This window comes from Kryptolebias marmoratus, linkage group LG15 (assembly GCF_001649575.2).
Source record: "Kryptolebias marmoratus isolate JLee-2015 linkage group LG15, ASM164957v2, whole genome shotgun sequence".
In the NCBI taxonomy this organism is placed as follows: domain Eukaryota; kingdom Metazoa; phylum Chordata; class Actinopteri; order Cyprinodontiformes; family Rivulidae; genus Kryptolebias; species Kryptolebias marmoratus.
In genome coordinates this window covers 33,705,825-33,722,240 of record NC_051444.1, presented here as the reverse complement: position 1 = coordinate 33,722,240, position 16,416 = coordinate 33,705,825, and the positions used below count along the sequence as shown (strand labels likewise).

Sequence of the window (16,416 nt, the reverse complement as noted above, 5' to 3'; positions counted from 1 at the left end):
TTTTTGTCTCAGCTGCTGTTTTCTGTAAAAGCCTCAAACCTATTCATTAAGTCACAAAGAAGAGTGTTTGTATTTAAATGCCTTGTAGTGATATTGGGACAAACTATCAGTCTGATCTAAACAAGTCATTATTAAATCATTTAGGAAGAGGAAATGGTCCAGTAGTTTGGATGTGTTGGTTTACTGTTAGTTTAAACAAAGTGTATTTGACTCGTGGGCAGACTTTGGTAGTTAAACTTTATAGTCATTTTATTACATAAAGTTTTTTACCTGCTTACAAACTGAAATTTGTCAGAAAACACCTGTATGGAAAAACAAAATTTAAAGACCTAACATTTCTTTAAGGAATGGATATCATCAACACCTTTAAACTAAAATCATCTACAAGCAATGATGAAGGTAAAACCAAACAGTTAAATTTTGGGAAAAGAAATAGTTGCACATATGCAATGTCTCAAGATATTGTTGTGAATGACTCAGATATCAACACATCAAATTTTAGCTCAATATCTGTCAATATGGCTGAATTGTATCCACATTTATGTAGTCATTAGGTTGGGTGGCCATCTTGATTCAGGCTGACTTGAAAAGTTAACCAGTTGTAGGTGTATATTAAATACTTTCTGAAAGTTTCAGTAAAGTACATCCAATGGTTCATGATGTTTTGGTAACAGAGACACAACAGGCATATGATATTATTTAATGAGCCAATAAGACTGATATGTTTCAGACAGAAGCAACACATTTTAACCAGACATAGTCAGAACTGAAGGGAACAAGAAGTGCTCAGGAACAGTGAAAAACCCCACATGATTCTGTAGTTAAAAGTCTGACTGAGGTTCAGTTCTACAGAAAACATCTAATGCTTTCTGAACCAACCATTTTTACATTGGGTAAAACTGAAAAGCAGTTAGTTGTGTAAATTTCCATGGGCAGAGCTTAGATTCTGTTAATGAGATTACTACAGATACAACATGTACTATTCCACTTCCTGTTTTCAATGATGGACTGAACAATGCTCTATGAGCTGGTAAAGTCTTGGGATCTTGTTTTATAATCTAATCCTAAACTTCTCAATAACTTTATCCCTGACACACTCCACACATGGTGTGTTTCTTGGGCTTCATGATGCTGTTTGATCACAGCCGTTCTGTAATAAACCTCTGAGGCCTTTACAAAACACCTATATTATACCAAGACTAAATGAAACCCAGGTGGACTAATTGGGTGACCTCTGAAAGCAGTTGGTTTAACTCAGGGTGTCAGAGTAAACCTCTCCGCAGAACGCCACCTCATCGTGATGGAGGGGTGTGAGTGACCCTGACACCCTGGGGGCCATGTTGTTGAGGGCACTAGCCTCTGGTGGGGGAGGACTTGTCAGGATACCTTGCCTGGTAAAGGGAAACCGGGGCACCCCCCTGGATCCAGGCCTGGGGGAGCTGGCCTTTGAGGGTTTGCTGGTTGAGCCTGGACTCCTGGGCTTTGACTGGACCAAGAGGAGGCCAGCTCCTGCAGAGAAGACTGAGGTCTGAGCAGCAGGAGATGGGGGGGCACCCTGTACCAAGTCCTGGCAGCTGAGTCCTAGGAAGGTGGAAACCAAACGGATCCTGGGACTTTGGTTCTGAGGATCTGGAGAAGGCTAACCAAATTCCCTGAGGCAAACTCAATGAAATGTGGAAAAGTTCAAAGGGCAATAATAATTTTCCATGACACTGTCAATCTGTGAAACAAGTGAGTTAAATTAAGCTCACATAAAATAAAATTAATTTATTATATTTTGTCACAGATTTATGATAAATTAAAATTTGTAGGTTATTATATTGTGATTTTACTTACATTTAAACTACTTCTTTTTGGTTTTAAATGGATTTAATTGCACTGTGCTTTACCAAACTAAAACAATACGTGTGTTATTTGTTGATGCATTTCTTTATTTACTTCCATCTGTCTGGGCTGATGGAGCTGCGGCTCGATTAACTTCCGGGTGATGTTTACTGCAGAGCTGCTGGATGTTACTCCGCCACCACCACCCATCTCTGCCAAGTCAATAAATCACCAATATTATCGATCACCTCGGACCTGCTTGGCTCACATCACCTCACGGACAGCAAAATTAGACCCGCAAGCGATCAACTGTGGGTGACGTTTTCTGCGCTCAAGCTACCGACGACGAGGTTAGCCGGCTAACTTTTAGCCTCTGAAATGACGCCGCTCAAAAATAAGGCGGCTCGTTTGTGTTTTCTGTACATAACGATTGAATTCATACCATAATTCTGTTTACAATCCTCCAGCTTCGTGCCAAAATGTATGACTTTAATCCGTTTTAAGCAGACGGGTCACCGTTACTGGTTAGCATCGTTAGCGACAGTTTAATTTGTAGGAGATGACGCTAGCTATTGTCGGGACAGAGTTACTGTAGTCTCCTCAGGTTCAGTGACAGAGTTCACTGGTTCACAGCGATTTTAGCCCTCAGGTTTGCAGGAAAACTGGTTGTAGTTTCGTGACCCTGTTTCAGAGCTCCAACACAACGATGATGATGTTAAACAGGCCTGCTGGAGAGAAGCGACAGTATGCGCGGATATCTGACAAATATTCACTGATCGCAAATGTCAAGCTCGAAATGGACTCAAATGATATCTGACAGGTTTATAAAGATGTCAGAGGCGCATATAATTACATAAACTACTCCAAAACTAGGATAAAATCACAGACAATTTGGGAAAATGGCAGGGATCCCACGGAGTTTTAATGTTGGAATTTACATTTTTCTGTTTTCCAGTTCTGGACAAATACTGATTAAAAAAAAAAAAACTCTGGGTCTTTTAGACTGTTCTTCCTATTCTGGTTTTTAAAAGATATAAATATGGATTTGTCATGATTAATTCGTGTTTTTGACACATAAAACATCAGATGTTTGGTAACATAAAGTCCAATCACTGGAAGAAGGTAACGGAGTAAACGAACAACGCTCCCTGAAGAAAGAAATATAAAGTTTCAACATTTTCTTTACAGAACATGTTTACAGTAAGTGTTTCAGCTTAAAAATATAAAACAAATCCAGAGATTGGCTGAGAAATGAAAAATATATATTTCTGAAAAGTCTTGTTTTTTTTTAAAATAGAAAATGTGTGGGGTTAATGGACATAAGGGTTGCAATAACAGCTCAGCTGTAACAATTGCACTAAAACAAGTCAAATGTCTTTTTAATTCCATTCGTTCACAATAAAGGAAGTTGTTTTGTTTCATTACAAAACTTATTTTCTTGATTTTTCTCAGTGAGTTGATCTTGTTTACAGTTAGTTTGTAATAAAGAAAGCCAGTATGTCACTGAGCTGTGGCTCAGAGGCTTACAGTCTTGTTCCTTGAATTTTGAACTTATTTTTTAAAAAGATTGTGTGACAAATATTTTAAAAAATAGCGAGGGGGTCTTGAACCCTTCTCATTTTAATTCCTTTAAATTTTACAGGCCTACAGCTGTGTCTTGACACTTGCATGAAAGCTCATCTATGATAGAAAACCCTCAAGGCAACTGCCCTAAATGTCCAGATCTAAAAGCCACACTGGTGATAAATAATCATTTTTTAAAAATACTGGTCCAAATGTGCCAGTCTTCATTTCTAAACTGTACTCCGTAAGATTAAATCAGAACCCTGGGGATGGCTGCCAAAATATGTACAAAATGGGCCTCGGTGGGTATGATGTGGGTGGAGATGAGCAACAAAATAGTGTCCATAACCTAGAATAGTTTCATAAGTCGTTTCACAAGCACACAAAATAGGTCTTGATTTTCTAAGTTAGTCCACACAAAAATGCGGCCTCTTGGCTTGCTGCTTGCTTGGTTGCATATAGACAGAATTTAGCAGGACTACAACAGAAATGTTACCTATTTTCTTGCAATATTGAGTCACCAACTAACTGCCAACAGTCACACCTTGATTTGCAGATTAATTGCTTGCTGTTGCCAGGTCAGTAAATAAAAATTACCTCCTGAACTCCTCTGTCTCCTTACAGCTGGCGGTTCTTCATCCCATCCTACCAAACATCTGTCTCAGGGGCTTTGCTCATTCCGTAATTGTAGCTCTGTCAGTTTGCACTGCAACCAGTTTGGACTGGATCAGCGTCTTGAATCAGAAAGCACAAGCAGCCGAAGCCAATGGTAAGCAAAGCGCAAGGATCTTAGAGTCGCAAACTCTGCACAGCCGCTGTGCTGCCTTCCAGTATCAAGCTAACAAGTATTTAGTGGAAGGGGAAGGAAGAGCCTCAAAGCTTGCGATGCCCGGATCTTCGCCGGCCAGCAGCAAAGCTCGGGTATACACTGATGTCAACACACAGAAGAACAGAGAGTACTGGGACTATGACGCACATGTGCCAAACTGGAGGTACGGAGTCTTAAGTTAACCCCACTGCAGTCAGAATCAGAATGTTATTTACTCCTAAATGTTTCCTACTCTCTTCAGCAATCAAGACAACTATCAGCTGGTGCGCAAACTGGGCAGAGGGAAATACAGTGAAGTTTTTGAGGCCATAAATGTGACAAACAATGAGAAAGTGGTGGTAAAAATCTTAAAAGTAAGACATCTTTTATCTCACCATAAAATTCGATAAATTCTGTTCTAGTTGTCATTTATTTAGAGGTGTATTTAAGATTTTGTCCCAAAAAGATTACATTTTTATGTGTTTAAGTCTTTTTTTTCTTTTTTTCATCTTCAGCCCGTCAAGAAGAAGAAGATCAAACGGGAAATAAAAATTCTTGAAAACCTGCGAGGTGGAACTAACATCATTCGCTTGATCGATACAGTCAAAGACCCGGTGGTGAGTGGGAGACGTGCAGTCAGTGTGCTGCATGCCGGCATGTCAGCCGTGTTAATCCGGTCATGCTAATGGTCACCACTTACCTGCTGCTGTTGTCAGTGAAGCCGTGTGTTGTCCTCTCTTTACAGTCCAGAACACCAGCGCTTGTCTTTGAGTACATCAATAACACAGATTTTAAGGTACTTTAGTTTGGCTGCAGAACTACCATCCATGCGAAGGCATTGATATCCATTAATAATCATATGTGCAACCTTCCAGTTAATGTTGTACACATGTAGAAGCCTCTGACGTCATGTAGCCTGTGAAGTCTCCAAACAAGTGTCTTTTATTTGGTTCACAGGAGCTTTACCAGAAGCTGACAGACTACGATATTCGTTACTACATGTATGAGCTCCTTAAGGTAAGATTTTATTAAATGGTAAATGGATTGTACTTATCTCCTTTCTAGCCAACCAGACTATTCAAAGTGCTTTACAACACAACCTGTGCCCTCATTTACCCAACCACACACATTCAGCACTTTACTACATCTCTACAAAGCTAACCTGAATAAATTATGCGCTTTAAACTCCCTTCATTCACTGATGGGCACACATTAGAGGCAATGAGGGCTTCAGTGTCTTGCCCAGGGACACTTCGACATGTGACTGCTGCCAGGAATCGAACCTCCAACTCTCTTATTGGAGAACGACTGCTCTCTTCTCTATTGTTGTCATGAATCAATCAGTGTCAGTATAAACTGGCCTTCCTTACAAAAACAAATCAGGAACTCTTCAATGTTGTCATGAAATAACATGTATACAGAATAATACCAATGAAATAAAAAGGTTCAATGTAAAATAAGTAATAGCGTAAATATTCACCTCCTTTAAAGTAACACATTAAATCTCTACTAAAGTTTGGCAAACTAATTGAGAATTAGTATGAGTATTTTTTCAACAGTGGCTTTCTCTTTGCCACTCTCCCTTAAAGCTGTAGACACACTCTAATTTTTATTAATATTATACAAAAGTTTAACAGGTTGTCCCACTCTAACCTGCTCCCGTTCAGTTTGCTGTCATCTTACTTTATGTTTGACATGAAAAGCCTTGAGCTCAAAATTATTTGGTCTCTGATGATACAATAAACGGTACTGCTGGGTCTTCAGTACTGAACAAGACACAAAATTATTTTTTTATTAAATCTAAACTCTCAAATTAGACATGTTTGCATCTGGCTCTACTAAAGTAAAGTCTTCACTCTTTAAACTAGTTTGAAGTGTTTTATTTTCTTCAAATATTAGACATGGTCCTTCATTACATTGGGGTATATCAGGGTAGCAGAAGAGACTCAGTTCATGTTGGAATGGTTAAACTGGATTTATTTGGAAGGAAACTGAACAACAGTTTGTCTTATCTTTAGTGTGCACCAAGTGTCTAAACCAGGGGTCTCCAATCCTGGTCCTGGAGAGCCACCATCCTGCATGTTTTCCTTGTTCCTCTGCTCCAACACACCTGATCTGAATCAATGATTAACAGGCTTCTGCAGAACATGAAAGGGTCATTTACCCACGGAATCAGGTGTGTTGGAGCAGGGAAACAAGAAAACCATGCAGGATAGTGGCCCTCCAGGACCAGGACTGGACACCCTTGGTCTAAACAGTTAAAGTAAGTTCTGTTGGTGACAAAGGCTACGTTCACACAACTGGTCTGCTCACGTCTGAGTTTTTGCTAAGACACTTTTTTTGCGTGGTTGTTCACATTATAATTAAAATACAGACTCCAGTGTGAACAGTCTACAGTTCTGAAGTGACCCATATTCGCAGATGATGTGACATCACAAGCAGCACGCCGTGTTTACAGAAATAAATATGGATGCCACACGGCGGTGTGTGTGTGTATCATTTCTGTAGTTGTGGACAAAATCATCTGTCATGCTTGATTTGTCCATTTGATTTTGCTACTTCCCACCTTCTGTGTCACAGAATGTTTTTTTAAGACTAAAGGTAGTATTTAACTGGGCTGCAACTGTTGGCGACTCAAAATTGTCAGAAAAAAGTTGCAGTCTCACTGAATTCTGATTGTTTGTGATGAAGCAACCAGTGGATTATGTGGCTACATTTTAAGTGACTAATTTTTAGAAATCATGGCATGTTGTGGGCACGATGAGCAAATCTGTATTTTAGGCTGTTAAAAATATTTCATTGCCCACTTCTGCCCACATTGTGCTCGATTTGTACCCAACTTAGCAGCCACCCCACATTTATCATTTATTCTACTGGAGTACACTTCAGAAATGAACATACTAAGGTTGGGCGATATGTAAAATTCTTTCAGCCGATATTCGTCAGTCCAACAAATGACGATGGGCGACATATTCGCGCAGGTGACGTCTGGACTTTTTTGTCATCTCAAATGGCAGAAAATATCTGTGCATACCGGCAACAAGCACAGCTTCGGAGCGCGTCTTTAGCACCGCTGGTAAAGTTGTTAACAACCTGCGCACCCTGCTGAAACTCGATAAAGTAAACATGCTTGTTTTCTTGTCATAGACTTTATAAGCTCTGTCTGGAAGGAAAAGTTTCCCTTTATCTTCTTGTTCTGATTCTGAGACAGTGTAGTTTTTTGAAATATTTAGTCTTTTATTTATTTTGTATGCGCCAAATCACTCAGTAGAAGACTAAAAACAGCTGTGAAGTTTTTTTTTTTTTTATGGAAGCACACACGTTCTCTGCTGGAGGAGTTCATTTTTATTGTTTAGTTTTTGTTTAATTTTATATTTGTCGTTTCACATGTAGCCGAGTTTGTAAGACAGAAACACTGGAACTGTAAGTACAGTTATATTGGTTTAAAAAAAAAAAAGCCAGTCTCTGTTTCCCCACTGTGGTTATTGTTTAAATAATTGTGTTTTCTGAACTGTGCTACTGCCATTCTTTCTTTCCGCTATAAGTTTAAGGAAATAAATCGACACTGCATTTGGTGGCAGACAGGTGAGGGTGGAGTGGGGGTGCGTTGGCAAATAAAAAAACAAAAAAGAAAATCGCTCCTAAAAAAACAACTGTTGGATGGCTCAGCCTATCATCGATGGTCGATAAATTCGTCCAGTCACCCAACCTTAGAAGATGGGCAGATTTTGACCAGTTTTTTCAACTCACACGATGAAAGGTTTCCCTCATGAATGCCGTTCACCAACAGCCACAACCAAGTGAGATACTGGATAATAAATGTGCTCCCTTCTCGTTATTAGAGCTGGTAAATTGGGCTCATTTTACAGACTCGGGTTAATCACTAGAGTGATGTGGTTCACTTGAGTCATTCATATGACTCTATGGTGACTATATATAGTCCAGAGACCCCAGCTTCTCCAGGTTTGGAGAATTCTGCCTGTATAGTCAGGAAGCCCGGCAGAGAGATGTTGGAGTCAGGGATATGATCCTGCAGCCATGTCTCAGTAAAACACATAATACTACATTCCTGATACTCTTGCTGCGTTCTTATCAGGGCTTGAAGTTCATCCAACTTGTTAGCTAAGGATCTCACGTTGCCCATGGTGATGGATGGCAGAGATGGTTTGAACTTCCTCCTTCTCACTCTCCTCTTTGCTCCTGCTCTGGATCCACAATGCCCCCTTTTCAATTCCTCTGGGATTTCTGGCTTCAGTTGTCGTATTATTTCTGCTTCTGCCATGTTAATCATCTGCTCCCTGTTGTAAACCACCCTGTTGCTATGGTTACGCATCATAACAAAAGAGTATAATATAAAAAGTATTGGAAAAAATCAATCCAGCTGCACAGCATCCAAGATGAAAAGGAATAGTTGTCCAAAAAAAAAGCTATTTTCCAAGGGAAAACAAGAATGAAATTTGAAAAAAAGAAAATAAATCTTAACGAGAGGTACAGAGCTACTCCAACGTGCTGCCACTCTGAGTCGGTGCAATTCTAGAATTCTTCTAGGAAATGGAATAATTGTTTGTCTAACAATTTTTGTCTTTGGAAGATCTTTACATATTTGGATTTTTGATAACAGGATTTCTGCTGTTTGGATTAAGCAGTTACCTGAATTATCGTCAGATTCGTTTGATGGGTTCGGCGGTCAGCAATCAAACTGTGTGGTTACGGGAGCTGAATCGCAAGTTGGAATGATTTGCAGTTCTGGAACTCATAATATGGGTTACATCTTGAGGAAGTTGCTCGCTCGAATCAGGCGGAATGGTCCTGGAATTTGGCTGTTTGGATTCGCCATTGAGAAGTATCAGCAAGACTTTTCAAGGCAGACAAAAACAGTCTGCCTGAACCAAAACAATTACTGTTTGTTTGTGAATTTGGCTCCCCTAGGCTGACCTTGGTCAGCTATATCAATTTCTCCTGGATTTTATGTAAACAAGATGCTCTGCCCCCTCTGCCTAAGGACATCTGTGATTCTGCTCTGGGCTGCCTGATAAACATCAAAGACAATGGCCTCTGTGAAGTGATTCATCTGCAAACACACACGCACACAGACACACACATACAACATGCACCACATCGTCTTTCATCGCCTCTACACCCCCNTCCCTCCATCATTATCTTAGTTAGTAACTCTTACATCGGCTGTTTTAGCGGGCCTGGGGTATTGTTAGAAAGTTCTGTACCGTTAGTTTTAGGATTGTCATGGTTTAGCTTATTTAGCCTTCCTGTACGTTTAGTTTAGTTTATCTTAGCGCATATTTTAGATATTGTTAGATTCCTAATTGTTGTTTAGTTTTTATTTTGATTATTTTAGCGACTATTTTGACTGTCTTAGCTCATGTTTAGATATGTTTAGTTTCATGATTTTACTTAGATTACCCTGTACTTCATTTAGATTATACATGATTAATGTGTTTTGTTTTTTTTTCTTCTGTTTCATTATGTACCTGCTGTATTTGATTCTGTTGTTGTTTCTGTTGTAAAGCACTTTGGATCACCTTGTTGCTATATAAATAAATCTCACTTCACTTCACTACATCTACAGGTGCACACAGGAGGTTAAAAACTAAGTATTCTATGCAGTTTTGTGTGGGAAAAAAATGCAGACTTCTTTGCTGAATATGTTTTTGTTTTTTCTTTAAGGCTCTGGATTACTGTCACAGTATGGGCATCATGCACAGAGACGTGAAGCCCCACAATGTGATGATCGACCACCAGCTGAGGAAGGTTCTGAGAAGTTTTACTGTTATTAGAACACTATAAAATGACATAAATCATCATTAGTTAATCATAAGTTGTGGCTTTCTAAAACAAATCTATAAACCTATGATTTCCTGTCAGAAATGAAGCATGTGCTCAGTGAGCATTTTTTATTTAACACAAAGCACTTAGACAGACACACTAAATAATTTTAACAAACGTTTTTGACAATTTCAATGTAACAGAGCTGATTTTTGTTTTGTATAAAATTGTATGTTTTTCATAAGCAGTAGTTTAAACTGCATCAAAAGAAAAGAAAATTTAACTACTTTGTTTCTTAATAAATATTTTAGTGTACTGCTGCCAACATGCCTCTATGACGGGTGGGTAACCCTGGTCCTCAGGGCCACCATCCTGCATGTTTTCCTTGTTTCTGAGGACCAGGATTGCCCACCTCTGCTCTGTGATCATGATTGTTTCTATAATAATTTGTATTAATTTTCAGACGCTTCATGTTAGATTTGAGACAACTTGGTGTTATGTTCTTACATAAGGCAAATCAAACTAAACAAAACTCCTAGTTAATGTATGTGTGTTTCTGTGTCCCAGCTTCGTCTTATAGATTGGGGTTTGGCTGAATTTTACCATCCCTCTCAGGAATACAACGTGAGAGTGGCCTCTCGTTATTTCAAAGGCCCCGAGCTGCTTGTGGACTATCAGGTACATTTATTCTGGAAAATTGCAACTTCTCCCCAGTCTGTATTCACTCTGAAATCATTCCTTGTATTTGTTTCTGTTTTTTTTAGATGTATGACTATAGTTTGGACATGTGGAGTTTAGGCTGCATGTTGGCCAGCATGATCTTTCTGAAAGAGCCGTTTTTTCACGGCCAAGACAACTACGATCAGGTATGAGGCCGTAAAAAGAAACTGGACCTAAATATAGTCAAAAGGGACAGACACTTGCTTTGATGGGTTTTACTTCCTGAGAAACAAATAACATCAGCTAAGTGTGTTTAAAAACTAAACTAATGTAATTATAAATCTGACTCCATTTTCAGAAACGTTTGCAACTAAAAAACAAACAAACCAAATCTTAGTTTACTTGAGTAACTTTACTCCCAGAAAAAGATTTTTTTTTCTCACACAAGTGAAAGATTAAATTATTAAAGCCAACATTTGTGTCCTTTTGAGCTTGTATTATTTTTGATTTTTTTCATTTCTCCTTTGGTGTCAGTAAAATTCAGGAGTTTTTAAGAGCAAGGGTGTCATATCCTGATAGGTTTTGTGGCTCTGGAACAATTTGAGATGGTGGGTAATGGCAGTACAGCACGGTAACATTGCTTTGTGGCGCCCCCTGCTGTTAGTTTATGTGTGAAACAATTTTTAGTCACCCTGAGGTAATTATGAAACACAAATATCAGAAATTAGAACTGATGAAAGCTGCAGTTTGTAAATAATCTCTGCTGCTTTTATTTTATGTTTAGGAAAATCTACAGTACAGTGCAAAACTTTTAAATCAATCCTCTTTTTTTTTCCTTCCAAGCAGCCAGACTTTTTTATAATTCATTTAATGTGGTCTTGATCAGTAGTTCTCCAGATGGTTTGAAGGGCTTTCAAAGCTTTCCTTTGGACATTGACTGCTTTTTCACTCAGTCTAGTTACTGAGCATTGTTCTGTTTGTTGATTTAACTCTAATCTATGAGTCATTCAGGCATAAAAAAGTTCCTAAAACGAAGGAATGGACCAGTGTCCAAATTTGTCAAAGCTAGAGACAAATAACTGACAACTTGACAAAACATAAATGAAATAAAATGAGAGCACCCTGACACATAGTTACAGTTTGCTCTCATTTCTTTAGTTTAATCTCTGAGAAAAAGCCAAAGAAAACACAGTTGGACAGAAAACAGGATTTTATCTTCATCTAGGAGATTCCTGCAAACTCAAATCACCTGAAAGATTCTGTATCTGCTCCTTTTTCCTTGGTTCCTAAAAACAAAATGTATCGAGAGGGTGTTTTTCTTTTCTTTCACATTTTAAGCACAAACTGCACAGCATGTCATGATCAGGAACAAGGACTGAAAGTGGGTGAAAAATCAGCCAAAGTCCAAAGACAAAGTTTGCAAGACCTTCTGAAGAACTATTAAACCATTCTACTTTAAACAGATATGAGACAATCTCTGTAGGGCTTTTAACACTCTTTGAGTTCCTTCTTTTTAGTTTTTTAAACAAAATTTTCACTCCAGTTCTTGTCCTTGACAGCATATTGTACAATAAGTGCTTTATAAAGAAATATTCAAGCTATAGTGTGGGTGACAAGAAAATAAATGCCAGGCCAAAAACACTCCAGTAGATGAACAGTATTTAAAAGTCACGTGTTTAGAAAACAAGAAAAATACAGCAAAAATTTGAAACAGGACCTGAAAGATGTCTCCTGGATGACAAGTTTTTCAGCTAGTAGCTCAATGGGAATCACCTTGTTGGTGCCAAAATATGCACTATTTAAAAGATTCCATTCAAGCCTGGCTATTTGAAAATAAAATTTTAAGAAACAAGTGTTTACTTCAGAGTGTTGCACAGTGCTGTATGTGAGCCAAAACTGTTTTCTGCTGCCCAGCTGGTCCGCATCGCTAAGGTCCTCGGCACGGACGAGCTGTTCAACTATCTGCACAAGTACCACATAGAACTGGATGCTCGCTTCAAAGACCTGCTGGGACAGTGAGTATCAGCTGTCAGCTTTTTCTACAATCAGCTTATTGAGGTCCAAGTTTGATCAAAGATGTGAGATCAAGTCGAGCCTGATTATGGTTGAAACAGTAAAGACAAAGAGTGGACATACCTGGATGAGCTCCACATTCTGTCATCATCTGTTAAACATACACCCTAAGCCACAGGGTGTGGCAACTTTGACTGAAGGTATCGTCAAGCTGGTTAGGTAAAAAAAACAATCATGTCCAAATGGATTATCAAGGCCTGAATAGTTGAACAGCTTTCTGTGGGAATCATTTACTGGTCGCTGTTAGAGGAGCAGCTAACTGTGGTTTAGACATTTGGAAACCTGTTTGTTTACCCACTGTTTCCTCTCTGGGTCGCGGGGAGCTGGTGCCTGTCTCCTGCCATCACTGTGTGAGAAGCAGAGTACACCCGTGGCAGGTGGCAGGTCCAGCGGACCCGGAGAAAACCACACATGCACAGGGACTGCATTTCCTACTGTTACAGGAGCAGGACTACAGTGGTTGAATAATTCTGCTGCTTTTAGATTGACACTTTCATACTTCTTATAACTACTAGATTGGCTGATTATAATACACAGATGTTATTATTTAGAGTCATTTTAGGATTTTTCCTTGCTTTGTGGTGAACATGAGTGTAGTGTGGCTGAATAAACTAATGTGCACAAGTGTGGAACCTGGTTATAGGGAGAAAAAAAAACTATAAAATGTTGGTCCTATTAAAAAAAAACAATAATATATATATATTTATATATAAACACAAATAAAAAAGCAGTTAAGCCTGGGATTTAGTGACTCCCAGTCGGCTGTAATGTCACCTCAGTGTTCTTATTTGCTGTATAAATACACCCAGAGAAAAGCTCCCTATGATTTAACAGCATTAAGAAACACTGCTGTAAATGTGCCAGAGTTAGCCCAAAAACTGTTGTCTTTAGACATCTGTTATAAAATCATAATCCATCCATTTTCTTTACCCGCTTCTCCATTCTGGGTTGTGGGGAGCTGGTGCCTATGAGATGATGATATAAAAATGCATTCCTTGAAGGCAGGCATGTAACCCTCCACCTTTCATCCCACAGTTTCAGACTAAAATGGTCTGAGGTTGAAAAACGAAGTAGTTGTTGCCTTTTCTGTCAAACCTTGAAAATAAGTCATGCTCAGAGTATGTGTTGAGGATGACTCTCAGCTACAGTTATAGACTTCAGTTAGCTGAAGCGGCCATCTTGTATCTGGTTGACTTCAAAAGTTAATTAGTTGTAGATGTGCATTCAATGATTACTTTTTTCAAGTTTCTTTATTCCTGTTGGCACTGGAATAAAGATCAAAGATGCTTTGGGAAAGATGTGGCTTGAACAAAGTGTGTGTTTGTAGGAAGCTGTATTTGTTCTATTTTGTAGAATATCTATGAAGATTAATTTTTCCTCTTTTGTGGCCTTTTGACTGAAAACTACAAACAAAAGCCAGGGTTACTACTAAGTTTTGTAAAGTATTGAAAAATATGAAAATGGATTTATTTAGATCTCGATAGGTATGAAATAAATAAAACCATCTGTTTCAAGACCTATAGAATTTTCTAACCAATAAAAGTTGCTTAAATGAGCAGGACTTCAGGTTCATATAGCACGAGGATTACCAACTTCCAGAAACTGGAAAAGCTGATTATTGTTTGCTTATCAAGGATGATGTAATAACTTTATCATGTAGCTGACAACCATACACAGGTCCATATAAAAAGAGTTCAATTAATTTAAAAATATATTAACATAGACAGTTTTGCATGTTGGGGTGAAAGGAATTTGTAAATTCTGATTGAAAAATGTTTTATTTAGGCAAAAAACGCTTACATGGGATATTTCTTAAAGATTGACATAAAACAGAACAGTGTTAAAAAACAAATGTGATCTGTTCTGGTAACATGAGTCCTAATGCACGCAGGAGGAGGGAAAATATTATGTTTTGCAGTAATAAAGAAAGAATCTAGGTTGTTTTTCTCTGCTGGTTTCCGAAGCGCTTGGAAACTCCTTGGAAGAATGTGTGACATCATGGGTGATAAATCGCTGAACACAAACAAACTACATATCATTTTGAAGATTTTGAGATGGTGATTTGAAAATAATAAGTCAAAATGGAAAAATCAAATCCCTCATTATGACTCATTAAGGTCACAAATACATCTCTTGTTGTTTATCCTCACATTGGAAAAATCATTTTGAGGAGACAAGAAAATTCTTCTCACATCTAATAATTTTACAGAAGCATACAGATAATAAAACCACACTCCTGAACAAACAAATTCAATTTATTCACAATTTGACCTAAAAGATAGCTAAAAAATGATCAGAAAATCTAATAATTTGAGTCTGGAAAATTCTGGAAACTCAAACAAGAAAAAGTGTAGTAACCCAGAAAAACAGCAAATACTGTTATTTAAGCAAATGTCATCATCTCAGAACACAGTATTTACTATGCAATAAATACTACAATTTTGATATAATTAAAATAATCCATCTGCTTTTCTCAACATATTTTAGTTGGGAAGCACAAGTTTTCTTTTAAAACCATTTGAACGTGTACCCAGTTTTGATGGGAATATGTTCTGGTACTTATATATGGACTTGATGTTTCCAGACAAACGAGGAAGCGCTGGGAGCAGTTCATCCAGTCAGAGAACCAGCACCTGGTGAGTCCGGAAGCGCTGGACCTGCTGGACAAGCTGCTTCGCTACGACCACCAGCAGAGAGTGACGGCGGCTGAGGCCATGCGACACCCATACTTCTGTTAGTACCTCCAGGCTGAGCATTTAAACCTGACAGCGTCACAAACTCAACACACTCAACACAGATCAAACACATTTTGTCTTGAAACCTGGATCATTTTGCAGAACTCAGGCATGCTTTTAATAAGACTGCTAGGGTTCCAGTTATTTTGGAGGACATTCAAGTATTTAAACATTTCTTGGTATGAAAAAAGATCTGTTAACTAATAATCAGCTGCCCTGTTTTGATGTTGAAGGGGAATCATCTTTCAATTGAAATATTGCACTTCACTGAAACAAGAACTCGTCAGTTTTCACATGAAGTATTTTCTTGATATTTTAGACCACTTATCTGAGCTGTAGTCTTTTTTATAGATTAATCTTCAGTTCCAGGATCTACTTATGCATTTCAGATGACAGTTTTTGGTGTTTGTGCTGTTGCAGAATACTGACGGTGTGTGTTTATTCATCAGATCCAGTGGTGAAGGAACAGGCAAACGCCAACACAGAAGGCACAAAGGCAATAAGCAGCTCCAATGCAACATGATAACCAGAGAAGCAGGTATCCAGCACAGATCGTCAATGATTTTCAAATATTGGAAGAGTTGTAAAAATATACAAAGAATTTATCTGACTGTTGTTTTGATCAGCATCTGTATTTTGTTGCCTCTTACTGGCACCAGATAGTACCGTATTTTCCGGTCTAGAAGGCACACTTAAAGGCCTTTAATTTTCTCAAAAAACGACGGTGCGCCTTATAATCCGGAGCGCCTTATGTATGTAAGAAGTCGTAATGTTTTAGTACGACTTTGGTAAACTACCACTTGCAGCTTTTGGCCCCCCACATACTCAGGGGTACTGTGAGTACTCCGGGTGGACTGTCCGTGACACCGGACGAGGAGGAAGAGATCGCTCGCCTCTTAGCTTTATAAAAACAAAGAAAAGAAGGAGCCATTAGCCCTGTTTCTTCACCAGCAGGGCAGCACACCTGTC

General features: G+C 38.6%; 1 protein-coding gene across 2 annotated transcripts; it reads left to right on the top strand.

Annotated features, from left to right (window-relative positions):
- The first annotated feature begins 1,959 nt into the window (after positions 1-1,959).
- LOC108249847 (casein kinase II subunit alpha') lies at positions 1,960-15,986 on the top strand. Of its 2 annotated transcripts, XM_017439476.2 has the most exons (12): positions 1,961-2,174; positions 4,012-4,379; positions 4,458-4,569; positions 4,711-4,812; positions 4,941-4,991; positions 5,153-5,212; positions 9,881-9,964; positions 10,547-10,657; positions 10,744-10,845; positions 12,554-12,654; positions 15,297-15,445; positions 15,897-15,986. In XM_017439476.2, the coding sequence occupies exons 2-12, from the start codon at positions 4,273-4,275 to the stop codon at positions 15,968-15,970; spliced, it is 1,053 nt and encodes a 350-aa protein (XP_017294965.1). In that variant the 5' UTR covers positions 1,961-2,174; positions 4,012-4,272; the 3' UTR covers positions 15,971-15,986. The 2 variants fall into 2 exon arrangements, with proteins under 2 accessions (XP_017294966.1, XP_017294965.1); XM_017439477.3 differs by lacking the exon at positions 4,941-4,991 and having other exon boundaries at positions 1,960-2,174; positions 15,897-15,982.
- The last annotated feature ends 430 nt before the right edge of the window (positions 15,987-16,416 follow it).